Source organism: Mauremys reevesii, linkage group 1, assembly GCF_016161935.1.
Source record: "Mauremys reevesii isolate NIE-2019 linkage group 1, ASM1616193v1, whole genome shotgun sequence".
In the NCBI taxonomy this organism is placed as follows: domain Eukaryota; kingdom Metazoa; phylum Chordata; order Testudines; family Geoemydidae; genus Mauremys; species Mauremys reevesii.
This window is the reverse complement of record NC_052623.1, coordinates 250104394-250132077: the sequence shown is the minus strand read 5'-3', so window position 1 is coordinate 250132077 and position 27684 is coordinate 250104394. Positions and strand designations below refer to the sequence as shown.

The 27684-nt window shown below is 40.6% G+C and overlaps 1 protein-coding gene across 8 annotated transcripts in view; it reads left to right on the top strand.

Annotated features, from left to right (window-relative positions):
- Nucleotides 1-27684, top strand: part of CACNA1C (calcium voltage-gated channel subunit alpha1 C) — a 638168-nt gene that overhangs the window by 18871 nt on the left and 591613 nt on the right. For all 8 annotated transcript variants that reach the window (XM_039546114.1, XM_039546165.1, XM_039546156.1 and 5 more), the window contains exon 2: nucleotides 22111-22432. In XM_039546114.1, the coding sequence (XP_039402048.1) occupies nucleotides 22111-22432 (322 nt within the window). The remainder of the gene's footprint in view (nucleotides 1-22110; nucleotides 22433-27684) is intronic.

Genomic DNA, 27684 nt, shown 5'->3' with positions numbered 1-27684 from the left:
TTATTTAGAACAAGTTTTGGTCATGGCTTTTCCATAAATAGATAATGAAACCAAATTTTAGAAGAATGAGAGCAATAATATAGTTGCATCTGAATTCTGTCATTCTCATAAAGTATATTCCATCTAAGGTAAATCTTAAGTGTCTTTATTCCTAAATTTTTTAGTGAAATGTGCAACAATTGACATTACAAATGGCAAAATTTTCTTTTTATTTCAGAAGAGATCATATCACTTTGTCGGGGCAAGTAATATATTTCTAAAAATCAAGGATTGCATACATATTTTCTTTATAGCATTGTAAAACCCCCATTCTATCATACAGGCTATATCTTTTGGAAGATCTACCAAATAGGGGCACAGTGTATTCTTCATATCTTTACATATCATCTCTTCAAAACCTCTTTTTCCACAACCTATAACTTACTTATTATAAATGCAATTCTGAATTTGTGCTTTTTGGAGAGGCAGTATGATGACAGAGGTGAAACACTTGCCTTCCTCTGAGATGTGGTAGTCTGCTGTGGCCTACTCCACTTATGTGAAATTATTTCTGTTGAGTCTTAGATTAGTTTCATTTCCAGAAGACCATCAGCAAGAAAATCAGGTCACAAAAATTGTGGACTGGCTCAAAATGGTGGCTGCAGTCCAGTCTATAGGTTTCACCTCATTGTCTCATTTGTACAGTATTTATTAAATTATTTGAGGTTCCAGAGTAGGAAAATCTTTTTAAAAACTGAAGATATAACATGTTATCACATCCAGTAGCTTCTAGTATGGAGCTTTTGCAGAAATTGCAAACATATATTCTCCTTTTCAGTAATTTAACTGTAATTTTTCATTGACTTACCCATAATGCTTTCCCTCTCCATTTAATCCTGAATGCTCTCCACCTGCAAATGCCCAGATGTGGTAGAATGACCCAAAACATGAGATGAGAAAATGCAGGACATTTTTAGATTTAACTGTGGTTGATTTATTTAAAGTAACATAACTCTTCTATAACACCAATTTCCTGATTAAAAAGTTGTGCTACAAATAACTTGGAATAACAACGACAATAGAAACACGGATCTGTGTGAGAGGATGTTGGATGTTTCTTATTATAGGCCCAGATATATCATAAAAGGGGACATTTGAGAGATTTATTAGGAAATAATTTACTTTAAATTGCAACATAATTTTACAGAGTTTTCTGCTGTTCTCAAACTGTCTGTGAATAACTAATAGATTTTAGGGTCAGAAGGGACCATTATGATCATCTGCTATGACCACCTGCATAACACAGGGCAAAGAATCTCACCTAATAACACTGCTCTACAGCCAAAATGCTTCTGAAATAAATGTAGTCAAACTTTACTAATTCTGGGTCACTGAGAACGAAAATGATGCTTAAAATTGTTGATTGGCTCTAGTTTTTCTGTTTAGCCAAAGTGAGCAGAGATGCCTCGTACTTGTGTGAACAGTGCAGATAACTTCTGCTATGTTTGTGGTGAAGTGACTTTTGCATCACAAAAGCGCAGTATAACCACTATGATTAAGAAAGCCTATCACTTTTATTTTGGCTGCAAAATTGGAGATCAGGACAAGAGGTGGGCCCCACACATATGCTGCAACACTTGTGCAACAAATCTTCGCCAGTGGTTGAACAGGAAAAGGAAATCTATGCCTTTTGCAGTGCCAATGATTTGGAGAGAGCCAACAGATCATACCAGCAATTGTTACTTCTGCATGGTGCCTCCAGTTGGGAAAGGTGTGTCAAAGAAGAAAAAGTGGACTGTGCATTTTCCAAACATTCCATCAGCTATACGCCCAGTACCCCCCGGAGAAGGACTGCCGGTTCCTGATGCACCAGAATCATTCTCACTTGAGTCAGACGAGGAAGAGGAAGAGGATGAAACTTCTGGTCCTGAACCATCAATGTCACAGGACCCACATTTTCTCCCATCCTCCTCCTCTGAACCACACCTCATAACACAAGATGAACTGAATTACCTTGTCAGGGATTTGGAACTACCCAAGAGTAAGGCAGAGCTGTTGGGCTCCAGACTACAGCAGTGGAATCTCTTGGCAGGTGATGTTAGGGTTTCCATGTTCCGTGACCGTCAAAAGGATCTTGTCCCATTCTTCTTCATGGAAGGTGATCTTGTAGCCTGCAACAACATCGATGGTGTGATGGCAGCCCTCAACATCGTTCACGATCCAGATGAGTGGAGACTGTTCATTGATTCATCGAAGACGAGTCTTAAAGCTGTTTTACTGCATAATGGCAATGTTTTGCCATCAAGTCCAGTTGGCCATGCAGTCCATATAAAGGAAACTTGTGACAACATGAAACAACTTTTGAGGTGCATAAACTATGACCAACATCAGTGGCAGCTTTGGCGATTTGAAGGTTGTTGCTCTCTTGCTTGGTCTGCAGACTGGATACACAAAGTACTGCTGTTTTCTCTGCGAATAGGATAGTCGTGCAAGAGATTCCCACTACATCAAGAAAGATTGGCCACTCCGACAGTCATTGGAGCCTGGGAGGAAAAGTGTTCAGCATCCACCACTTGTTGAATCACGGAAGATTTTGTTACCACCCTTACACATCAAGCTGGGTCTGATGAAGAACTTTGTAAAGGCCATTGACAAAACACAAACAGCTTTCAAGTACCTCCGTGGAAAATTTCCAAGGTTAAGTGAAGCTAAGATAAAGGAAGGTGTCTTTGTTGGTCCTCAGATTTGCGAACTTCTTCAAGATGATGCATTTGACCATGCACTGCGTGGCAAGGAAAAGACGGCATGGAAAGCCTTTCAGTTAGTGGCAATAAATTTTCTCGGAAACAACAAGGCAGACAACTACAAGTTGTTGGTGGAAAACCTCCTCAAGGCATACAAAAGCCTTGGTTGCAACATGTCACTAAAGATACATTTTTTGCACTCTCATCTAGATTTTTTTCCACCGAACTGCGGAGCAGTGAGCGACGAGCACGGCGAGCGATTTCACCAGGACATTGCAACAATGGAGAAACGCTATCAGGGCAAATGGAGCCCATCAATGCTTGCAGACTATTGCTGGACAGTGACAAGAGATGCTCCATTTAATGAATACAAGAGACAAGCCAAGAAGCGCTGAGTAGACACTGAATAGGACTAAACTATGTACATAATAGTTTTTTGCCTTTTGTTTCATAATAAATTTTAGTTATATAACCTTTTTGCTGATTTTTAAAGTGTTACATAAACAGGACAGGTGAAATATTATCATGTAAAGCAATCATAAACATATGAAAAGACCTAGGTTTACAATTTATGATTAAAACTCTACTATCTACACAATATACATAGACATAAAATGTAAAAACTTAAATATCTTAGAAACAGTAGCCAATCAGTTCTTTTAATTGTCATATTTGAATTCAGCACATCAAAATACATAATAAATAGCACATTTTATCTCTGAAGCAGACGACGTCTCAAAAATTGTAGACCAGTGTAATTTCTACATCAACCCATAACTTTTTGAGTAAGCAGTAGAGGTCATATATGTGGACGTTAGTAAGGCTTCTTCTAACACAGTAACACATTACACCCTCATAAGCAAACTGGGGAGATATGGTCTAGATTAAATGACTGGAAGATGGGTGCACAACTGGTTGAAAGATCATATTCAAAGAATAGTTATCAATGGTTTTCTGTCAAACTGGGAGGACGTATCACGTAGGGTCTCACAGTGGTCCGTCTTGGGTCTGGTACTATTCAGTATTTTAACTAATGACTTTGATGGTGTAGTGGAGAATATACTTATAAAATTTGTGAGTTATCATCAAGCTGGGAGAAGTTTCAAGCACTTTGGAGGACAGGATTAGAATTCAACATGATCTTGATAAGTTGGAGAATCGATCTGAATCAATAAGAAGAAATTCAATAAAGACAAGTGCAAAACAGCACTTAGGAAGGAAGTTCACAAATATAAAATGGGGAATAACTGGCTAGACAGCAGTGCTATAGAAAAGGATTGGGGGTTATAAAGGATTGCAAAATCAATGAGCCAAGAACATTATGCAGTTGCAAAAAAGGCAAATATCATTTTGGGGTATATTAACGGGGGTGTTGTACGTAAGACATAGGAAGTAATTGTTCCACTCTACTTGGCACTGGTGTGGCCTCAGTTGGAGTACTTTGTCCAGTTTTGGGCACCACACTTTAAGACGGATGTGAACAAACTGGAGAGTCCAGAGGAGAGCAATAAAAATAAGAGGTTTAGAAAACATGACCTATGATGAAAGTAATGGGAATGTTTAGTTTAGAGAAGAGATGATGATTGGGGGGGGGGGGGAAACATGAAAATAGTCTTCAAATATGTAAAAGGCTGACAAAGAGTTTGGTGACCAACTGTTCTCCATGTCCACTGAGAATAGTACAAGAAGTAAATGGCTTACTTTGCAGCATGGGAGATTTAGATTAGATATTAGGAAAAACTTTCTAACTAGAAGAATAGTTAAGCTCTGGAATAGACTTCCAAGGGACGTTGTGGAATCCCCATCACTGGAGGTTTTTAAGAATAGATTAGACAAGCACTTGTCAAGAATGGTCTAGGTATACTTGTCCCTGCCTCAGTGGAGGGGGCTGGACTCACTAGATGACCTCTTCAGGTTCCTTCCCACCCTACTATGTCTATAGGTGCTGAGAAGTTTCAACTTCCATTGACTTCAGTGTGAGCTGAGGCCTATTAAAAAGTCATAGGACTTGATCAATGATTAGCAATACTGTCTAAATAGCATTCACATAGCAATTACCCACCAACTTTTAATTGAGAGTTCTACAATCCTGGTTTGTAGCTACTGTTGCAATGTTTTTCTGTTGATCAGGGATTTTGTGTGCGCGTGCGTGTATCAGTAATGATCAATGGGTCTGCTTTTGTATAAACAGGAATTTATATTTTTAGAAAGAATCTATAGAGACTGTCTCGTGCATTTGTCTGCACCCACTGCGGAAAAGGTCAGAGTGGTTGGTTAACAATGTTTGTATAGACAGCTAGTGACATAAGAACTATTTCAGGGTTATGCATTACAGCTCTCAACCTAAGATGCAAGCCAGACATTATGTTTTTTACTCATAACATTGCTTGTGAGGGATTCTCCTTTCCTAACATCTCCCACCTTTTATTATCATTGGACATGCTTCATGCTAGCAGACAGTTCTGCCTGTACATTTTTTTCTTTACTGCAGATGTAACCTTCTCATTCAGTGCCTAATTTAGGGCAAAAATTTGCAGAGAAGTGTCAGGGTCTGTTTTTGCATCTGGATATTACACATGCTCAATTTTCAGACTTTGAACACATTCCAAAAGGATACCAGAAAATACAAAGGTATGTCAGAGAAATGTGGGCATGTTAAAGATAAACTTAAAATGCTTTAAAAAATACCCAAATGATTTAATAAAGTGAAATTCTACTGTGAAAAGTGCCTCTTTAAAAATACAGTTGTCTCAATGAACCCAGATCAAATATGCACAGTTTATGAGTAAAAAAGATGTTTTTTCTATCTGCTGAAATCTAAGACTCAAGCTGATTTTTTTCATTCTTATGTATCAGTCAACATTAATTCACTCATTAAATTTCTGCAGGTTCAGTGAAGGGGCAATTCCAGGGAGATTGGATTTCCTCTGCCCCCTCCCAATCTGTAAAGGTCAAATCTCACACAGGTATCCGTGGAGGTGTTTTTGTGAGTCGAGGGAAAGTGGGATGATGCCACTGGGGCAACATCCGTCCCCCTTCTTTCTTCTAATCCAGGAGCTGCTAAGTGTTTTTCCTTTCACCCTCTAAGATGTTAAGGGAACACTGTCAAGTTAAAAAGCACCCATCTGTCTGAATATTTTTACCTTCTATAATATTAATTAAAAAATAAGATTAATACAACTGAATGGGGTTAGAAAAAATATTTGTCTTTTATTATTTGGTTAACTTTGTGCATTTGACAGAACTTTGTGTATAGTCAGTTTCATTATTTTCCCTGTACAGTTAGTTTTTCCTGTTGTGAGGGTCTTTTCCACAGCAACAGAGGAGAGAAAAATACTTTAAAAACAGGAAAATGTGACTGTAAAAACACAAAGATGAACAGAGAAACTCAAGCTCTGGTTTAGTACTTATTTTATTTAACTCACTTTCCTTTTAAACTGACTGACTGTATTTCAAGTACATAGTGCCCCCTTAATTCATTTGGATATTAGATGAATATCCAATTTTGTAATTTTAATATTACAAAAATATTATTAGTAAATGTTGAGGTCTAAATTTTCAGATGTTTGCACTTTTGGGGGCCCAACTTGACACCTTAAAGAGGTCTGCTTTTCAGAAAGTGCTGAGCACCTGCCTATGAATATCAGGCCCATTTAAGGTGTCAAATGTTTTGCACCCAAAAATTGGGGGGCACAAAATACTAGTCCCTTCTGAAAACGTAGGCCTGACTTATTTTACCTGGGTTCTCCTACAAGAGTTGATGTATCTTAATACTTAAGGCAAAGCAGCAAGCTCTGCTTTAGGTATTAATAATGTCACCAGCTCTGAACTTAGCTGCTAACATAAATAAAATGAAAAGACATTTTAAAATATTTGGGAGAAAATGTAGCTATAACTTAAGTCTACCCATATTTTCTGTTAGGGCCAAATTTTGAGCACTGTTTATGGGGTTGGAAAGTCTGTAGAAGTCCCAGATAACTGGATAAACAGGCTCAATGCCAGAGTGACTGATCCTGGGAATGCTGGGATCCCAAGGGATCTATATCTGCCCTATGGGAGTGAGGTGCAGAGATACTTAGGTATGGAGAGTTCCTGCATGAGCCTTCCCTTCACCCTTTGCAACCTTGCTTGGGGGCCAGGTACAATCTCCGTCTATGTGCTCCCAGACACAGGGACCAGGAAATTCAAGTTCAAACAATGGTGCTAGAAATCTCAAAGGGGATAGGGAAATGATGGAATGATGGCTTTGCAGCATACCTATCAGATGTGGGCAGACACAGAGGGAGTATGTGTTACACATGTTAAGTGGAATAGAAGTTGATGATACTTTATGAACTTGTCCAGCCCTCCTAGACACATTGTACCTGCTTTAGGCAGAATGCCTCTGAAAGCCGCTGACTGGATGTGTGCAAGTACACACAGGCCCTGGAAGCAGCAGTTTAAAGGCACAATGTCACCCACTGAAATCAAAATAACTTGTACAGTACATTGTTTAATTGGTCAGAGCAGATCTCTATGTACAGCTGACTGCTGCTCCTCTGGAAAGTGAGGAGTTCATAGAAGAACTGGTTGTAGGGGAAAACTTTTTGGTTCTAGTGATCATGAGCTAATTCAGTTTAAACTAAATGGAAGGATAAACAAAAATAGACTGCAACTAGGGTTCTTAATTTCAAAAGGGCAAACTAAAAAAATTAAGGGAATTAGTTATAGAAATAGACTCAAGAGTCTATAGAAGAACTCAAGAGTCTGAATGTGGAGGAGGCTTGGAATTACTTTATCAAAGTTGCAGAAACTATCTGACACCTGCATCCCAAGGAAGGGGAAAAAATTGTAGAGAAGAGTTGCAGACCAAGCTGGATGATTAAGAGAAAGTAGAAAGCCTACAAGGAATGAAAGATGGGGAGGATCAGCAAGATAACCTACCTCTTGGAGGTCAGAAAGTGTAGGGATAAAGTGAGACCTGCCAAAAGCCAAGCAGAGTTGGACCTTGCAAAGGGAATTAAAAAAACAATAGTAAAAGGTTCTATAGCCATATAAATAAGAAGAAAGCAAGGAAAGAAGAAGTAGGACCCCTAAGTATTTGAGGATGGGGTGGAGATTAAAGATAATCTAGGCATGGCCCAACACCTAAACAAATACTTTGCCTCAGTTTTTAATAAGGGTAATGAAGAGCTTAGGGGTAGTGGCAGAATGGCTAATGGGAACAAGGATATGGAAGTGGAAGTTACCACAGCCAAGGTGGAAGTCAAATTCAAACAGCTTCAAACTACAATGGGTAATACTGAAAGATGAACTGTCAGGCTGGAGGGAGGTTACTAGTGGAGTCCCTCAGGGATTGGTCTTGGGATCAGTCTTATTTAGCTTGTTTATTAATGACCTTGGAACAAAAACAGCTTAATGGGACTAAATTGGACGGCCTGGCTAATCTACATGCAAGAATATTAAAGGGACTGGCACATGAAATTGCAAGCCCAATAGCAAGGATTTTGAATGAATCTGTAAACTCAGGGATTTGACTGGAGAATCCTATGACTGGAGAATTGCTAATATAGTTCCTATTTATAAGAAAGGGGGAAAAAAGTGACCCCAGGAAACTACAGGTCTGTTAGTTTGACCTCAATGGTATGCAAGGTCTTGGAACACATTTTGAAAGAGAAAGTAATTAAGGACATTGAGGTAAATGGTAATTGGGATAAAATTACAAAAGATAGATTGTGCAAGACCAACCTGATCTCCTTTGAGAAGATAACTGACTTTTTAGATAAAGGAAATACAGTACATCTAATCTATATGGATTCAGTAAGGCTTTTGATATCGTTCCACATGGGAAGTTAGTAGTTAAATTGGAAAAAAAATGGGGATTAATATGAGATTTGAAAGGTGGATAAAGAGCTGGTTAAAGGCAAGACTACAATGAGTAATACTGAAAGATGAACTGTCAGGCTGGAGGGAGGTTACTAGTGGAATCCCTCAGGGATTGGTCTTGGGATCAGTTTTATTTAACTTGTTTATTAATGACTTTGGAACAAAAAGTGGGAGTGTAGCAATAAACTTTGTGGATGACACAAAGTTGGGAGGTATTGCCAATATGGAGGAGGAACGGAATATCATGCAAGAAGATCTGGACTATCTTGAAAACTGGAGTAATAGAAATGGGATGAAATTTAATAGTCCAAAGTGCAAGGTCATGCACTTTGGGACTAACAACAAGAATTTTTGCTATAAGGTGGGGACATGTCAGTTGGAAGAGGAGAAAGACCTGAGTGTATTAGTTGATCACAGGATGACTATGAGTTGCCAATGTGATGGGGCCGTGAAAAAGGCTAATGCAGTCTTAGGATGCATCAGGCGAGGTATTTCCAGTAGAAATGTTAGTACCATTATACATGGCACTAGTGAAACCTCATCTGGAATACTGCATGCAGTTCTGGTCTCCCATGTTTAAGAAAGATTAATTCAAACTGGAACAGGTGCAGAGAAGGGCTACTAGGATGATTCAAGGAATGGAAAACCTGTCTTATGAGAGGAGACTCAAAGAGCTTGGCTTGTTTAGCCTAGGGGAGATATGATTGCTTTCTATAAATACATCAGAGGGATAAATACCAGGGAGGGAGAGGAGTTATTTAAGTTAAATGCCAGTGTTGACAAATATCAGGGGGTAGCAGTGTTAGTCTGTATCCACAAAAACAACAAGAAGTCTGGTGGCACCTTAAAGACTACAGATTTATTTGGGCATAAGCTTTTGCGGGTAAAAAACCACTTCTTCAGATTCATCGAGTGAAAGTTACAGATGCAGGCATTATATAATGACACATGAAGAGAAGGGAGTTACCTCACAAGTGGAGAACCAGTGCCCATTAGGAGTGTACTACATCCACCCTGATGAAATTGGCCCTGTCAGCACTGATTCTCCACTTGTGAGGTAACTCCCTTCTCTTCATGTGTCATTATATAATGCCTGCATCTGTAACTTTCACTCGATGAATCTGAAGAAGTGTTTTTTTACCCGCAAAAGCTTATGCCCAAATAAATCTGTTAGTCTTTAAAGTGCCACCGAACTCCTTGTTGTTAACGTTGACAAAAGAACAAATGGCTATAAACTGGCCATCAACAAGTTTAGGCTTGAAATTAGACAAAGGTTTCTAACCATCAGAGGAGTGAAGTTCTGGAACAGCCTTCGAAGGGGAGCAGTGGGGGCAAAAATCCTAACTGGCTTCAAGACTGAGCTTGATAAGTTTATGGAGGGGATGGTATGATGAGACTGCCTACAATAGCATGTAGCTGATTTGCGACTGCTATCAGCAAATATATCCAGTGGTTGGAGATGGGACACTAGACGGGAAGAGCTCTGAGTTACTACAGAGAATTCTTTCCCAGGTGTCTAGCTGCTGGGGCTTGCCCACATGCTCGGGGTCTAACTGATCGCCATATTTGCAAATAGGAAGAAGTTTTCTCCCAGGTCAGATTGGCAGAGACCCTGGAGGTTTTTCACACTCTTCTGCAGCATGGGGCACAGGTCACTTGCAGGTTTAAACTAGTGTAAATGGTGGATTCTCTGTAACTTGAAGTCTTTGAATCATGATTTGAGGACTTCAGTAACTCAGCCCGAGGTTAGGGGTCTATTTCACGAGTGGGTGAGTGAGGTTCTGTGGCCTGCAATGTGCAGGAGGTCAGACTAGATGATCATGATGGTTCCTGCTGACCTTAAAGTGTATGAGTCTAAATACATGCAGTGTTTAACCTACACCTTGGCCCATGCAGCAATCTCTTTTTTATGTTGTTTATTCACTGTTTGCCTGATGCTGCTGAAAACAGGCTTCCAATCCATTTCTTGACTGAGTATCATATAGGCATCACAGTAACTGTAAATAACATTGTCGGATGTAGAAATCAGCAAACTTGCAGGGTCTAAATTATTTAGAGAATATATATAATCTGTAACTAAACATTTGTCCCTGTGTCTCTTTGTGACGGGGGTATGCAAAATTTCCATATCAGAACAACTCAACCGATATTTATTATGCAGTTTTGTAGTTAGGATTGCAGGATTTTGTGGCATGGCTTTCTGTGAGGGAAAAGGAATGTCACACAGTGGCCTTTCATCTGTGACATGCCTCAGTTGAAAAACAAGTTCTAATGTGCTTTTTGCTTCGCAGAGGCTGGCCAGAAAAAGCTGCTGTTTTACCATGCACACGAGTGTGCACACGTACACACAGGCACATGTCTTTCATTTTGTATAATCTATTTCAATCTTGTGTTCTTTCATAAGTGGTATTCTGAGACCATTTAATAAAGTGAAAACTATTTTTAACTTCTATTGGCAGCTGGTAATAAATTATATTTTGATTACTTATTAAATGAAGAATATTATCCATATTACAAAATCACTGATGAAAAAAGTACATGCTGATGAATATAATCCATTCACTAGTTTGTGGACCTAAGGTCTGCAAGATAGGATCAAACCAATAAAATAGACCACATCAATCCCTGGTCTCTATTGAAATCAAAGGAGTTATAACAGAGATGTATTAGGTCGATGTCCCTGAGTGCTGTCTCCTGAATTTGTATATTTGATTTAGCTGGAAGATGTGAAAAAGTGCATGTAAGCAAGAAAGCTCTCTGTTAGTCTACATATGAGTATTTGTGCTTGGAGTTTGTACCAGCAAGTACATGGAATACACGGTGTTCATGATGTGCGGTTCAGCACACATTAGTGCATAGATCCTGTGGTGATAGGCACACTAGAAATGCTTAAGGGTGACAGATACTGGTTTAATGTAGCATGACATGAATAACTGGTACCAATGGCAAACGTTAATCAACTCCTATGCCATTTGTATTATAGATGCCTATTTGATCCAGTGTGTTCTCTGGAAGACTGCATTTATTTCAGCAGAACTGTTTTATTTGAAAGCTGCTGCTAGTTATTCCCTCAAATATAAATATATATCTATATTGGTTCTCTCACTTTTCTTCCACTACTTCCAGCGGCTTAATTGGGATGAATGCAAATTCTCTTCTTAGTAATAGGATCTTTAGGTTGCTTTGGCTGCCTTTCCCCTCTTGAATGTTCACAGCTGCTGTAGTGGGCCATGGTTCAAAGAAGGGAAAGGTGTTCTTCAGCTTGGAAGTAGAGAGCTGAGCCTCAGTCACCAACAGGAGCCTCTCTCAAGAGGCCAGGAGATGCTTGTTGAAGTCGGGGGTTTTGCTTTTCTTTCTATTGGCCAGGAAAATGGAGGTCCTTCAAGAGAAATTGGAGCTCATTATTTCCTAGGACGGGATAACCTAGAAAAATTCCTTCTCAGTTCAATTGAGTCTGGCAGATCATAGAATCGTAGGACTGGAAGGGACCTCGAAAGGTCATCTAGTCCAGTCCCCTGCCCTCATGGCAGGGCTAAGTATTATCTAGACCATCCCTGACAGGTGTTTATCTAACCTGCTCTTAAAAATCTCCAATGATGAAGATTTCACAACGTCTCTAGGCAAGCTATTCCAGTGCTTAACCACCCTGACAGGAAGTTTTTTCTAATGTCCAGCCTAAACTGCCTTGCTGCAATGTAAGCCCATTGCTTCTTGTCCTATCTTCAGAGGTTAAGGAGAAAATTTTTCTCCCTCCTCCTCCTTGTAACAATCTTTTATGTACTTGAAAACTGTTATGTCCCCTCTCAGTCTTCTCTTCTCCAGACTAAACAAACCCAGTTTTTTCAATCTCCCCTCATAGGTCATGTTTTCTAGACCTTTAATCATTTTTGTGGCTCGCCTCTGGACTTTCTCTAATTTGTTTAGTTTTTTCATGAAATGTGTCCAGTTCCGAGCACCACAATACTCCAGTTGAGGCCTAATCAGCGTGGAGTAGAGCGGAAGAATTACTTCTTGTGTCTTTCTTACAACACTCCTGCTAATACATCCCAGAATGATGATTGGGGTTTTTTTGTTTGGTTTTTTATTTATTTATTTATTTATTTATTTTTGCAACAGTGTTAGATTGTTGACTAATATTTACCTTGTGATCCAGTATGACTCCCAGATCCCTTTCTGCAGTACTCCTTCCTAGGTACTCATTTCCCATTTTATATGTGTGCAACTGATTTGTTTCTTCCTAAGTGGAGTACTTTGCATTTGTCCTTATTGAATTTCATCCTATTTACTTCAGACCATTTCTCCAGTTTGTCCAGATCATTTTGAATTTTAATCTAATCCTCCAAACCACTTGTAACCCCTCCCATCTGCACACTTTATAAGTATGCTGTCTCTGTCATCGTCTAAATAATTGATGAAGATAGTGAACAGAACCAGACCCAGAACTGATCCCCGCAAGACTCCATTCGATATGCCCTTCCAGCTTGACTGTGAACCACTGTTAACTACTCTCTGGGAATGCTTTTCCAGCCATTTATGTACCCACCTTATAGTAGCTCCATCTAGGTTATATTTCCCTAGTTTGTTTATGAGATGGTCATGTGAGACATATCAAAAGTCAAGGTATATCACATCTATCACTTCTCCCCTCTCCATAAGGCTTGTTTCCCTGTCAAAGAAAGCGATTAGGTTGCTTTGACATGATTTGTTTTTGACAAATCCATGTTGACTGTTACTTATCACTTTATTTTCTAGTAGGTGTTTGCAAATTGATGCTTAATTATTTGCTCCATTATCTTTCTGGGTACTGAAGTTAAGCTGACTGGTCTGTAATTCCCCGGGTTGTCCTTATTTCCCTTTTTATAGATGGGCACTCTATTTTCTCTTTTCCAGTCCTCTGGAATCTCTCCCATCTTCCAGGGTTTTTTGAAGACAATCACTAATGGCTCAGATATCTCCTCAGTCAGTTCCTTGAGTATTCTAGGATGTATTTCATCAGGCCTTCATCACTTGAAGATATCTAACTTATCTAAGTAATTTTTAACTTATTCTTTCCCTATTTTAACATCTGATCCTACCTCATTTTCATTGGCATTCACTATGTTTGATGTCCATCACTACTAAACTTTTTCGTGAAAACAGAAACAAAAAAGTCATTTAACACTTCTGCCATTTTCACATTTTCTGTTATTGTTTTCCTCCCTCATTGAATAATGGGCCTACCCTGTCCTTGGTCTTCCTCTTGCTTCTAATATATTTGTAGAATGATGCAGATTCCGATGTCTTTCCTGCTATCACTATCAGACCATCAATCTTTTCCTTCCACAGACTTGCCTTGTGCTGCGGGAAGCGTCTCACTTAAAAAAAAAAATCTAGCAGGTAGTTGCGTTTAGCAGGCGTAGTGTTCAGCAGGCTTATTGGGAAATGTACTTCCCCTCCTGGTGCTGCATAATTCTCAAACTCCCTTTCCCAGTTAAGGCTGTTGTTCCTTGTTCTCCTTCATGAGTTGTTGTTTGTTGTTTTTTAAACAGGGTACTGGTATACTGAAGCCAATTAGTGCATTGTCACAGCCGAGCTACGGAAAGGCAAATTACAAGCTAATTTGCTTTTCATGGGCCTATTGAGGCAGTGCTGATTCCCATCCTACTGGGCTTTTCAAACCAAGCTTTGATAAGATACTCATCTACTTGGTGAGAGAGAGAGGTGAGCAGGTAACCAGATTTTCAGAATGGAATTAGTCAAACTGGAGAAGCAGAGGAAGAAATGGTAGAGAGTGGGAAAATTCTTGATGATAATTGGTCATCATCATCATCCTGCCTATTGACGGGGGTGAGAAGAGGAATCCAGCATCTGCACTATTGCAGACTTGAACCACAGAAAGTAAAGTAGCTGGTCAGCGGGACTATAATGCCTTTATTGTAACTACAGGATTATGCCCTTTGTAAATAATTAATCTGAATTCTGTTAATTCAAAAACATGCTTATAAAGAGAAATGTAATCTTTAAAGGCCATATCACCTGAAGTAGTCAACAGAAACATCTGAGGTCTATTGTAGCTCTTTCCAACACTGTTCAATTGTTTTTGTTTTGAAACTTAATTTTGAAATAGAATATGTTCACCGAGAGAGGCTGTGAATGTAATGTCAGATATTCATGCTGTTTCAGTTCCTATATGTGCAGTAGCACTTCAATGATGCTAATCTCTGCTTACCTATTTAAAAGGGGATATCTGTGTCTAATAATTAGATACAAACAAAAAATCCTGGCAAAAGAGACTTTTGTGGGTCAGACATAATTCCATAAAAGTAGTTTAAGTTATTGTGACTACATCTTAGAGCATGTCTTATATGTTTGATCACTCCTTGTGCTGTGACCTCTCTCTCCTGCCCCCACTAGAAGAAGGTAAATACTATAAATACAGAGAGATGATGCTGAAATAGCCTTATCAACTTACGATTCCCTGGTTTTGGTGAGTGTATGTTTGACCATAAAGGTCCAACTCAGTTCTGCAATACCTCCATGCATATCCTCCAGATTCTTTCATGTGGCTGCAGAGTTGTCACCTTTAGGAAAGCATGGGGGTTAACCATCAAATCTTGCTCAGATTTTTGGGGTATTTGCTGTGAGACCGAGACAACTGCATTGAGGCACTGTGCATCTGCATCAGCTCATCGGCCCCCTTTCTCCAATGGAGTAATAATGTCATGGAGTCCTGCATTCATGGTTGCCACAGGACTCCCCATGTGTGGAGGGGTTCTGTGTAGAAAGGAATACTTGTTTATCTTTATCTTTTTTGTGAGTTGATATTCCAGGGCTTAAGGAGCCTAGAGGAATTTTGGGAATGTCCTCTGGTTCTCCCTCTTTCCATCCCTAGATCCTTGGATCAAAGCCCTACAGGAGTCTAGGGGTTGAGAGGAAACATGGTACCGTGGACACAATAGATTACAACACACATCTGGGAGGCAGGAAATCTATACACAGAGGATGTTTTATACAGTGATTCTAAGGGGAAGATCCCTCCCAAGGTTCATTATAATGCTGATGGGTAATGTTGTTTTTGTTACGGTAGTGCCTAGGAGCCCCTGTCATGGACCAGGACCCCATTGTGCTGTACAAATACAGAACAAAAAGACGCTCCCTGCTCCAGAGAGCTTACAATCTAAGTAGTGTTAGCAAAGTTATGAAAATTTACCATGAACAGTCAATATGTAATTTTCAAACTTAAAGATGTGACTCAGTTACGTACAGCCCATGCAGATCCCTCCACCTACAATGACTTATTTTTAATATTTTCATGGTTGCAGCCTCTTTTGCTTCTTATTGGACTCTGTTCTTTCAGTTAATGATGTGCAGCATAAAGAGGCTCTGTTGAAAAGAAAAAAAGCAAAGGAATCTACTCCCAACTAAAAACAAATTTAATAAGATTTTGTGTATGTTTAATTAAAAAAAAAGAAGTTTAGTCTCAGATTTGGCAGAGAACCATCTCAAATCATCTATTTTTTTTATGTGTGATCTGGTGCTCAAAACCAATTTACAGCAAAAAGTTATTTGAATCTACTACTTGGGCTGACAACTTGCATCCTGAGTTTCAGCCTGATGTGATGTTTAAAGGAGCATGTGTACAGTATAACTCTTACTGCAGCAAAAACTAAATTTGAGGTTGCAATTCAGGTTGCACCTGAAGAAGCGAGGTTTTTTTACCCATGAAAGCTTATGCCCAAATAAATCTGTTAGTCTTTAAGGTGCCACCGGACTCCTTGTTGTTTTTATTAAAACCCCTTGTTTTCACTTATGAATTTCACAGAAATTCTCCTTTTGGGAGTCAAGTATCAGAGGGGTAGCTGTGTTAGTCTGGATCTGCATCCGATGAAGTGGGTATTCACCCACGAAAGCTCATGCTGCAAAACGTCTGTTAGTCTATAAGGTGCCACAGCCCAAAGGTTAATTATAAAAATGTTTGAGCTCTCTTCAGTTATTTTTAAGTAAGCAAGTGAAGGGGAGGTGGGGAGGAGGAAGGGAGGAGGGTGGGGGATCTACTTTACTTATTTATTTTAAATATGAAGACGACTTTGTATTCAGTCCTACAGTCCTTAGGCAAAACTCCCCAATGATGTCAACTGAGACTTTAGTCTGAGTAAAGATTGCAGGATAAGGCCATGCTTTTGCATACAAATGAATCAAATTAGTTAAGTTTGAGATTTTGAACTTTGTAAGTAGCTAGTTTTCAATGTACAGAATTGCTGAAGTGACGTTTTTCCTGTAGCTACAGATTGAAGTTTAAAACCCATGGAATTGTGAGACAACACAATTATACAATTCTGTTGTTCCAGGGAATGGGCTTTTGCATATCTAGTAGAGTACTACAGTTTACAGAGCTGTTGGAAAAAAAACAATTACACAACTCCATAGTGCTGAAGCCACATTTCATTTTCTACATCAGTACATTAATGTTGCAAATAATAAAATGAAGTCAGGAAATGCAAAAATTACAGTTCTCATGTTAAAATTAACTTGGACACATTGAATATACAGTATTCACCATTTAAATCATTAAATTGTTGGCATTGGTATGACATGTACACCATGAATTACTTGCAAACAGCAACTGTAAAGATTTTAATGGTGATAACAATACATTATTTTGGGTGATTTTGCTGTAAAATGTGTAGTGTAATATATAGTGTGTGCAATGTGGTTAATTCCCTCTGGTAGACCAACCTTAACTTCTACATTTTGACTTCATTTTAAATTTACAACCCTGATTGATATTTAATAATTGATATAGTGCATGGGTGGGTTACTCGTGGGCAGGATAGCTTGTGGCTAAGTCAGCCCTGATTACAGGTTGAGCCCCACCTGAGGGAAATCAGGGGATTCCAGTGTAAAAGGCAGAAGGCAGTTGCAGCCAGAGGTGCGGGTGAGAGGGGAGTTGAGCCGAGCCCAGCCAGCCATAGGGTGACCAGACAGCAAGTGTGAAAAATCGGGACAGGGGGTGGAGGGTAATAGGAGCCCATATAAAAAGAAGCACCAAATATCGGGACTGTCCCTATAAAATCAGGACATTTGGTCACCCTAGCCAGCCAGCTGGGTAAAGCCTAGGAAACTAACTATTCTGTAGACACTGCAGGGAGTAGTCAGAAGGCTTCTACAGAGTCCTGAGTCAGTAGGGGAAGGCACCACCTGAGAGAACCTGGGGAGCACAAATTCCAGGCTGGGGATGCTAGGAGGCAGACTGTGCTCTGCTGACACTGGGACTGCGAGAGCTTGTGTTCTATTTTCAGAGACTTTGTGTTATTTTGGACTATGGAGTGAGAGAGACTGAACAAGGGTTGCATCCTGGAGGGCTGCTGTGTACCAGAAGACTAAATAAATGGACCCCCTTGTGGGGATTGTTTGAATTATCTTTAAATAGTGAGTTATTAAAGGGCCCTGATGAAGGAAAATTAGAGGCAGGTGGTGGCCACTGTGCTACAGTGCCATGAATGTGTAACTTTACAGAAACTAAAATGTCTCTGCCCCCAAAATAGATAGTTTCGAATCTAAGTTGATGTGTTAATAAAGTGTTTTATATGTATTCATAGTATTATGTAGGGCTAAAATATGTTAGCCACTGAATAGATGCACTGGACAGAGAGGAAGGGATGCCAGGAACCTCTCTGTGACTACCTGCTGGACAATGGCAGCAGCACAAATTCTGGTGAAATGAGTAGTAATGAGAGCTGGGATCACACTGCCCACAAGGCTTTGGGAACTGTTAATCCTAGATAGCGCTATATCTCTGCCTCCTACTTTGGGGGAGGGGAAGCCAGCATTTGGCCCTTAATAACAAGCATGCAGCAGAACCTGCTAATAGTAAACTAGGTATAGTGAAACTTCATTTAGAGTGGCAAAGTAGAATGAAATATTTAAATTTTCACTAAATTGCAGTGTGAAAATAACAATTCCAATAACAGTGACCTTCATCTTATTGTTAAATTCTGTGGGTGGAAAAACCACTTTGCTCTCAGTAAAATTCACCCCTGCCCTTCAGCAGTCCGACAAGAGACCTCTGCACCATTGAACCCTTAGGGTGAGTACTGACTCTCTGAAGTAGAAGGGTAAATTTTGCCCTATAAGAGAATACCTTGCAAGTTTTGGCTTTGGTGCCTTTGGTACTATTTTGTCTGGTGATATCAGTGCTTTATTCCATTTTGTATAGAGCTGTGTGAGCTTTGCATGTTTTTTTTTATTTTATTTTTTATTTAAGTCATTTCTCTAGATCAAATCATTTGCCTGTAGATCAAGTCATTTGTCACTGCCTTTAGTTATGGAGCACAGATAGTGTCTGCTGTCTCAGAGCCTCATTAAACAGACAGACCTTTATCAGTAATCAATATTTCCAATATTTGTTAATATTAAACTGTCATTAGTGACTCGTCATTTAAAATTAAATTTGTGCCAAAGGACTTATTATGGGCCTCATAAATGCAGTAGAAACAAAAGACAGTGAAGCCACTGGAAGATGTATTCTTAACCAGACCAATATATCAGTCAAAATGCATAGACTTGAGTTCTTATGTTGAACCTAACTAATAAGTAGTACTAATAGAGAAATTCCCAAATTGTAGAGAAGTCTTTGTTAGAATGCAACGGCTGTTTACTTTCATGACAGTGGGATCCAGCCAGCATAGTCAGAACACAGTGGTAATGGGTCAGTAAGTTTGCTTCTGCTGCAAAACACAGATCTTTTCCTATCCTCTCCAATAAGTGTCTATTAAAGAGCAGCTTTATTTTGAAAATAATTGGAGCAACTTTCCAGTTTTTCTTCTTTGTAACATATGACACCCTCATTATTAATCAGCTTTAACCCCTGGTGCCTAGCTGTGTGGTCTTCAGTTGTCTTCTTCTTTCATATGGCTTAAAAACCGAGCAATGTGTGAGATGTCCAGATCTAGGTTGGTGGTCCAGTTGATTGCCTCAGGTGACATGAAGTGAATGGCAGAGATATCACCAGCATATGACATTGGTTGACAAGGCATTTCATAGTTTGAAGTTTGTTTTTGCAGTCACAAATAGGATTGTGTCTTATGGAGGATGTAGGTACATCTGCATCTGATGTGGTTACAGTTCAGAATGGACCCTATATTCCATGAGAGTGAAAAGCTGCTGGGCTCTTTGGTTGGGTCCTTGATGAATTCTGTGTTTGGGTCATTGTGTTTGACATCCACCTTGCTTGCCACTGATCCTTGGAGGAAATCCCAAGTCTTTGAGATCTTGCACTGCAATCTAAAAAGAATTTGAATTGGAATCTCGGTATGTTATTTAGGTCTTCATGTATTGGAAGATCTTTATTCTCTCTAATATCATGGGACTCCCAAAGGATTCTCATATTGCAATGAACTTGGGGTGACTGGATGTGTGGTCTTCAGATAACAGAGAGAGAAGGAGACAAGCTCAAAATTTTCCTGCTATGGGAAGAAAACTAGAACAGCCTGATAATCTCATGGAGATGGCTGACATAAAACATCAGTTGACCTGATAATTTTCTGTCTCTGCTTTCAGTGAGAGATGTATTTTAAAATCTCGTGTGCGTTTTACTTAGGGAAATAGATTAGAGCAGAAGAGTGCAACAGATTAACTGTATCTTTCTGTTCACTCTAATGTATTTATAATGCAGCTATTGCTGTGGCATCTTGAAACTATATAGACAATTTGAAATCAACAATTATAGAATATTTAAAAAACATAGATTTTCAAGTATCAGAGGGGTAGCCGTGTTAGTCTGGATCTGTAAAAGCAACAAGAGTGGATGTTGGCATATAGAGAATGCAGACGTTCTGCAGCATGAGCTTTCGTGGTGTGAATAGGACTTCTCAGAGGTTTATACCTGGAAATAAATGGGGTTGGCCCTTTAAAATAAAACTGCTGCTGGAAATTTTCTGGAAGTCACCCATGCAGAAAGCTTAATCTCATAAACGCTGCTAAACTAAAGTGGTATTCTATAATGCTACAGGCTTTCAAGCAACTTGCTAACTTCCCTCCCCCACTTTTAATCATCTCTCAGAATGTATTCTACGGATAGGAGGCACTAGGTTGCCTTCTTCTGGTCCCTTTTGTTTCCCTTGTACAGGAACTCAATTGGTCTGCCTGCTTAAATATCACTGGATTTCTTTATTAACCCTCCTTAAAGCAGAACACAGCCAATGTTAGGTAATGAGCTAGCTCTGCTATGTAAGATGATCTAACCCCTTCCTCTGGTTTCTCCCCTTCTGCTCCCCTTTGCGAGTATGCCTTTCTGAAAAGCAGCAGCACCTGTTCAGAGGTGAAGGGAACTGCTTTCTCTCAAGGGTAGCTGGTGTTCTCACAAGTTGAATCATTTATTTATGTGCTGTGAAGGAGTAATTATAATTGGTTCAAATTTACACTGCTACAGGACATTCCAGCTTCCTAACATAATCACCAATTTCCCAAAACATGAGCTACTGCCTAGTTCACAAATAAAAACATCTAATAGAATTTCTAGGCTTTCCTTTTGGGCACATGCATATGTGTAGTTCACAGCCAGAATTTGGCTCATTGTTTACATATCACAAAGGTGTGTGCCTAAACAAAAGCGCATGTGCCATTTCACCTTCCAGTGAGGTCATCTTGCTAAAGATTTGGGGCATCAGAATTTTAATGATAGCAGACAGATGTCATAAACATAGTAATTTGGGTCTGAATATTTGAAAACTTTTAGTAAAACACAAATGTCTTCAGTAAGGGTAAAAAGTACTTAAAATTTATTGGCTGAGCTAATTTCTTTTAACGATAACATGTTTTTTGTTAGTTTGTTTAAATGTGACAGTCTCTCTTTAAAATACAAGCAGCAGAAATAATGTTTAAAAGACTCCATTTCATGACACCAATGCAACGTACTCTCAGGAATGAATTCACAAAAGGAATTTTAAAGCTATGTTTTTATTTTTGGTTTCTGTCTTTACATTTTCTCTTTTCCTGAGTTTTTGTTAAATTAGCTATGATGTCAGTCCCCTGTGCTGTTGAAAAGAATAGAAGTCCCCTTTACCCCTATGCACACATGTCTGGTCAAGCTGTCTCTCTTTTTGTGTGTGCATGTGCCTCATTTTGGGTCATTCTACACATTCACATGTATGACATTAATCTATTTAGTCTTGAAGGAGTGCATTTATGATCTTTATGAACTTTCAAACTACTGAACTTGGCTAAATGAGTGGGAGAAGAGGGAAAAGGTGGACATTTTCTTTTAACATTGAGTGCCTGGTGATTGTATTGATTGAAGGTTGTAAACAACTCCATGTCCATGGATTTTTATGTGAGAGTATTTCAAGGCGATTGACACTGCAGAATAGTATTCCCATAAAATGAAGAAGTTGAACTGAAGGGAAGAGCTTTTGTTAACTGTATATTACCCTATGCTTACTGAACCTGAAATCTTTATTTTACTGAAGCTTAAGCTCTTTCAAAGTAATGTTTCTTCCTCCTGTTAATACAGGTTAATATATTTCTCTTTGTTTTTCATTCTTAGGTTCCAACTATGGGAGTCCCCGTCCAGCTCATGCCAACATGAATGCCAATGCAGCTGCAGGGCTTGCCCCAGAGCATATCCCTACTCCAGGGGCAGCTCTGTCCTGGCAGGCTGCTATTGATGCTGCCAGGCAGGCCAAATTGATGGGTAGTGCTGGCAATGCAACAATATCCACAGCTAGCTCCACGCAGAGGAAACGACAGCAGTATGGGAAACAGAAAAAACAGGGTACAACCACAGCTACACGTCCTCCCCGGGCATTGCTGTGTTTAACGCTGAAAAATCCCATCCGGAGAGCATGCATCAGCATCGTCGAATGGAAATATCCTTTTTCGGTGTAGTCACATAGAAACCAGCAAGTTGTTACTGTGCATTAGGCACAGTGCATAAATATGAATAAATAAATACATTAGGCTGATGGGTACCTCTGGGAATCTAAAGTGGATGAATAGTCTCTGATGCCTTCATTGAGAGCAGTTGTGCTCAAAAAGTTTAGGCAACTGTACTAGGCTAGAGTCTTGACTGTACTGCAGCATATCAGAAGCCAACAAAAGTTTTGCATGATGGATATAGTGTCAAATTTTGCCCTTACAAAAGCATGTACAACTTATGCTGAAATCAGTTGGAGCCGTGCGCAGATCTCTGAGGGCAGAATTGGACCCATATTATATGAATGATAGCAATGGATCACATTCTTTTTTTAGTTACACAATAGGGGAAGCATGAGTAACTTATAGTATGTCTACACTGCAATTAAAAACTTGCAGCAGGCCCAATCCAGCTGACTTGGGCTCACTGGGCTCGAGCTGCAGGGCTGTTTAACTGCAGTGTTGACTTCTGGTCTCGCTACAGCCTGAGCTCTGGGATCCTCCCACTTCACAGGGTCCTAGAGCCCAGGCTCCAGCCCAAGCCTGAAAGTCTACACAGCAATGAAACAGCCCTGTGAGCCTGAGTCAGCAGGGTCAGCCACGGGTTTTTAATTGCAGTGAAGACATATCCTTAGAGAATTTGATGGTATGTGATTCAAAATTCAAGAGCTGTGTAAGTCACGGTGTCACACTAAATAGTACAGTATGCATCCTGGAAAGGAAAGGGCGTGGCATTGGCATGGGAGAGTGAAACATGATAAAGTGTTGACTGTGATTGGGCCAAATCCTGTTCACCTTACTCATGGGAGTAATTCAATTGAAACCACTAGGACTATTCGCATGAGTAAAGTGAGCAAGATTTTGCCTGTTAACTGGAACTGGGCGCGAGACTAGGGCAGAGGTGGGCAAACTACTGCCCGTGGGCCACATCTGGCCCGCGGGACCATCCTGCCTGGCCCCCGAGCTCCTGGCCCGGACGCTCGCCTCCAGCCCCTCCCCTGCTGTCCTCCCTCCCCCGCAGCCTCAGCTTGCTTGCTCTGCCACCGGCGCAATGCTGTGGGCAGCGGGGCTGTGAGCTCCTGGGGCAGCACAACTGCAGAGCGCAGCCCGACCCGGTGCTTGGTGCTGTGCAGTGGCAGCAGCGGTGGTGGCAGCGTGGCCCAGCTCCAGCCAGGCGGTGCGGCTGTAGCGCCGCCAGCCACCGGTGCTCCAGGCAGTGTGGTAAAGGGTCAAGAGTAGGGGGGGTTGGATAGAAGGCAGGGGAGTTTGGGATGGTGGTCAGGGGGCAGGAATGTGGATGGTGGTCGGTGGGGGAAATGGGTTTGAATGGGGGCAGGGATCCCGGGGGGGCTGTCAGAAATGAGAGGAGGGGTTGGATGGGGCGGTGAGGGTCCGGGGGCAGTCAGGGGACAGAGAGTGGGGGTGTGTGGATGGGGCGGAGGTCCCTGAGGGGCTGTCAGGGAACGGGGGGGTTGGATGGGGCAGGAGTCCCGGGGGGGCAGATAGGAGGTGGGGGCCGGGCCACAACCCCTCCCCTAACTGGCCCTTCATACATTTTACGAAATCCGATGCGGCCCTCAGGCCAAAAAGTTTGCCCGCCCCTGGACTAGGGGATGAGTGTGTGACTTATAGTATAAACAATCCAGTAAAAGTTAGAGAGTGGGTGTCTGGATCTAGCATTATGAGCAAGGGGCAGACAGTCAGATAATATCTGTTACCAGTGTGACAGAGCACTAGAATTCAAGGGCCCAGTCCTGCTTCCCTTAAAGTCAATGAGAGAGTGGCCATTTACTTCAACAGAAGGAGCAGAACCTAATTTATAATATAGCTTTATTTTGTATAGTGTCGGTCAAACTGTATCCCAAATCCCTTTGGAGTGAAATACACATTAAAATACAAAGAAAAACTATCAAAACAACATAAATCAAAACTAATCAGAAATGATGATTGTTAGTAAATCACTAGCTAGGCAGGGATCTTCAATAAATCCAAGGGACAAGACAAGAGGGTAGGGGGAGGAGGGGAAACAAGGCTGGGATCAGCCTTTCCGATGAAGACAGTTCAGAGCTCAACAGCATGTAGGATAATGGAAACTGACTTATGGTTTTTAAGATTTGATGTGCTAATTTAGATGTTGCTCCCAATGAGGTTTGGAGGGCCAATGTAAAGATGTGAAAGAACCCAGCACTATAAGCCTGTTTAGATCTTGCTGAAACAAAACCTTTTTTTTTCAGATGGAGAATGTGTTAAAAATGGCCCTGTCAATAGGGGTTCATAGATGTCCTTAAGCATCTACTAGTCCAGGGGTCAGCAACCTTTCAGAAGTGGTGTGCTGAGTCTTCATTTATTCACTCTAATTTAAGGTTTTGCGTGCCAGTAATACATGTTAACGTTTTTAGAAGGTCTCTTTCTATAAGTCTATAATAAAAACGAAACTATTGTTGTATGTAAAGTAAATAAGGTTTTTAAAATGTTTAAGAAACTTAATTTAAAATTAAATTAAAATGCAAAGCCCCTCGGACCGCTGGCCAGGACCCGGACAGCGTGAGTACCACTGAAAATCAGCTCGCGTGCCATAGGTTGCCTACCCCTGTTCTAGTCAATTCCTTCCTTTTTGGGATGCTAGTTCTTAATCCCTTTGATTTGGTTTTGCTACTTGTTATCCCTTGTGACCCAACACTAATGCTTTTAGCATAAAATGATGGATGGATGACTTAGGGGTCTAAACTGAATATTGGTTTACTTACTGGCACCTCAGTAACGACAGGTCTTTAGGTAGATAGCATGAATTGAAGTTTGATAAATGGATAAGATCAGTGTTGTAAAACAGGATGGAGCACTGATGAGATTTGAAGAGGATCAAGCAATGCAATCAAATCAATTTGAACATGCTGGTGCTCGATTTTTTTCTTTTAAAGCTAATAAATAGAAGATTTTTTTCTATCAAAAACTGTCCCTGAAAGTCTACTGTTTACAACCACAAAATATTTCAATATCATCAAAGGGTTGTGATGAGATTTCATCTTATTCTGCACTCTGACTATTCCCAATTATTTAAAATTATTTAGAAGGGCTGGGCTTAATCTTCTGAATACTGAAAGCCAAAGCACACAGGATGTTAAATAAATATCAGATGTCATTAATGGCCTTTTTATTTTACTATGCTGTGATTTGCAGCTTCCCACAAAAGAAAAAGTCCAAACCTGCAAAGCCTTATTTCTGAGATGTGTCTGGTCACATATATACAAGGGATCCCATTGTAATAGATATAGTAACAGTTATTAAAGGGGTGCTATCAAGGTTGTTAGGATTAAAACTTGGCCTGTGAGTATCTGGAAAGTTGTATTCTATTGTATCTTAAGGTTCCCAACTGTGCACTTTTTATATGTAAAATCCTGACCCTATTGAAATTCAATGGGTGTGCTCCCAGTATCTTCAGAAGGGCCAGGATTTTGCACCAATCCTTGCTCTAGTGCAACATTTAGATACTGTCAATTTACATTTGGCTCAAAAAATAAATTTTGAAATATTAAGCTTTTATAAAACTTGAACTTAATATCAATGTAAATGTTCCACAATTAAAAAAAGAAATTCCAGTGAAAAGGTTTTTAGACAAAGTAAACATTCGTCTACAGTGCTTGAAACCCAAACACTACAGCATTAAGATCACACAAATAAAACTGGCTATAAATAAAATCTAAACCAACTTTGGTCTTGATTCTTCAAAGGTTTGGGCATGTATTTAACTTTAAACACTGGGAATCATATCCATGTCTTTGCAGAACTGGGATCATAATTGATTGTCCAAAGAGAGAGTGGGGCTGGAGATGAGGAGTTTGGGGTATAGGAGGGTGCTCTGGGCTGGGACCGAGGGGTTCGGAGGGTGGGAGGGGGTTCAGGGCTGGAGCAGGTGTGTGGGAAGGAATGCAGGTTTTGGCTGGGGGGTGGGCTCTGGGGTGGGGCTAGGGATGAGAAGTTTGGGGTGCAGGAGGGTGTTCTGTGCTGGGATTGAGGGGTTTGGAGAGCGGGATGGGGATCAGGGCTGGGGCAGGGGGTTGGGCCATGGGGAGAGGCTCAGAGGGTGCAGGCTCCGAGCAACACTTACCTGAAGTTGCTCCCGGAAGCAGTGGCATGTCCCTTCTCTGGCTCCTATGAGAAGGTGCAGCCAGGTGGCTCTGCACGCTGCCCCATCTGCAGGCACCGCCCCTGCAGCTCCTATTGTAGCGCTTAGGAGCCAGAGCAGTGCCATGCTGCAGCTTTTGGGAGCTGCTGACCCACCGCCCCAGCCAGAGTGCCCGAGCGGGGCCAAGCCACATGGTGCGGCTCTGACCCAGCATCCTGGCCAGAGCGGGGCCGAGCCGCATGGTGCGACTTGCAGGCCTGCTTAAAACGCTGGCCTGCGGACCATAGTTTGCCCACCCCTGCTCTAGTGACTATTTATATAAAGTGGAAAAGGTTCAGCAGGAGAGATTGAGATCCACCCTCTGGGTAGGGCATTCACCTGCAGTGTGGGAGACACCAGTTCAAATCCATGCTCCATATCAGGCAGAGGAGGGACTTGAACCTGGGTCTCCCACATCCTGGGTGAGTACACTTGGCTATTGGGTAGAAAGAGTCAAGGATATCCCCACCTGCTTCTCCGCTTGGTGAATGCCTGAAATTAAAATGTTATGTTTTGATCAACCTGAAATAAATAATTTTTTCATTGTTTTGTTTTCTGTTTGTTTCTCTGAGAAAACTGAACATTTTACGTTTTGAGTCAATCTAAAACAATTTTGATTTTTTGTTTAGATTTTTCAGTTTGACCAGTGAACCAATAAATTGGTTATTTTCACAGCTCTAGGCCTGATACTGTATGTAACTCTATGCACCTGAGTGGTCCTACTAAGATCAGCGACTCCACATGTGCATAAAGTTAAGCATGGCTCCAATCCAATTCCTACTGAAGTCAGTTGAAAGACTCATATTGGTTTCAATGGACATTGGATAGGGCTCTATATACATAAGTGGTTGTGCAGGATTTGGGCCTTATTGTGCACCCCAAAAGTAAAAATTTTAAGAAGTGTGTGTGTGTGTGTGTGTGTGTGTGCGCACACACCAGAGAGCTGAAATGCCCTTGCATAGGTTCCCTGGCATAGTTTGTGATTGGCTGAAGAGTATCCCTGACATATTGGCTAGGCTTTCATTTGTTTTGCATGTGAAGCTA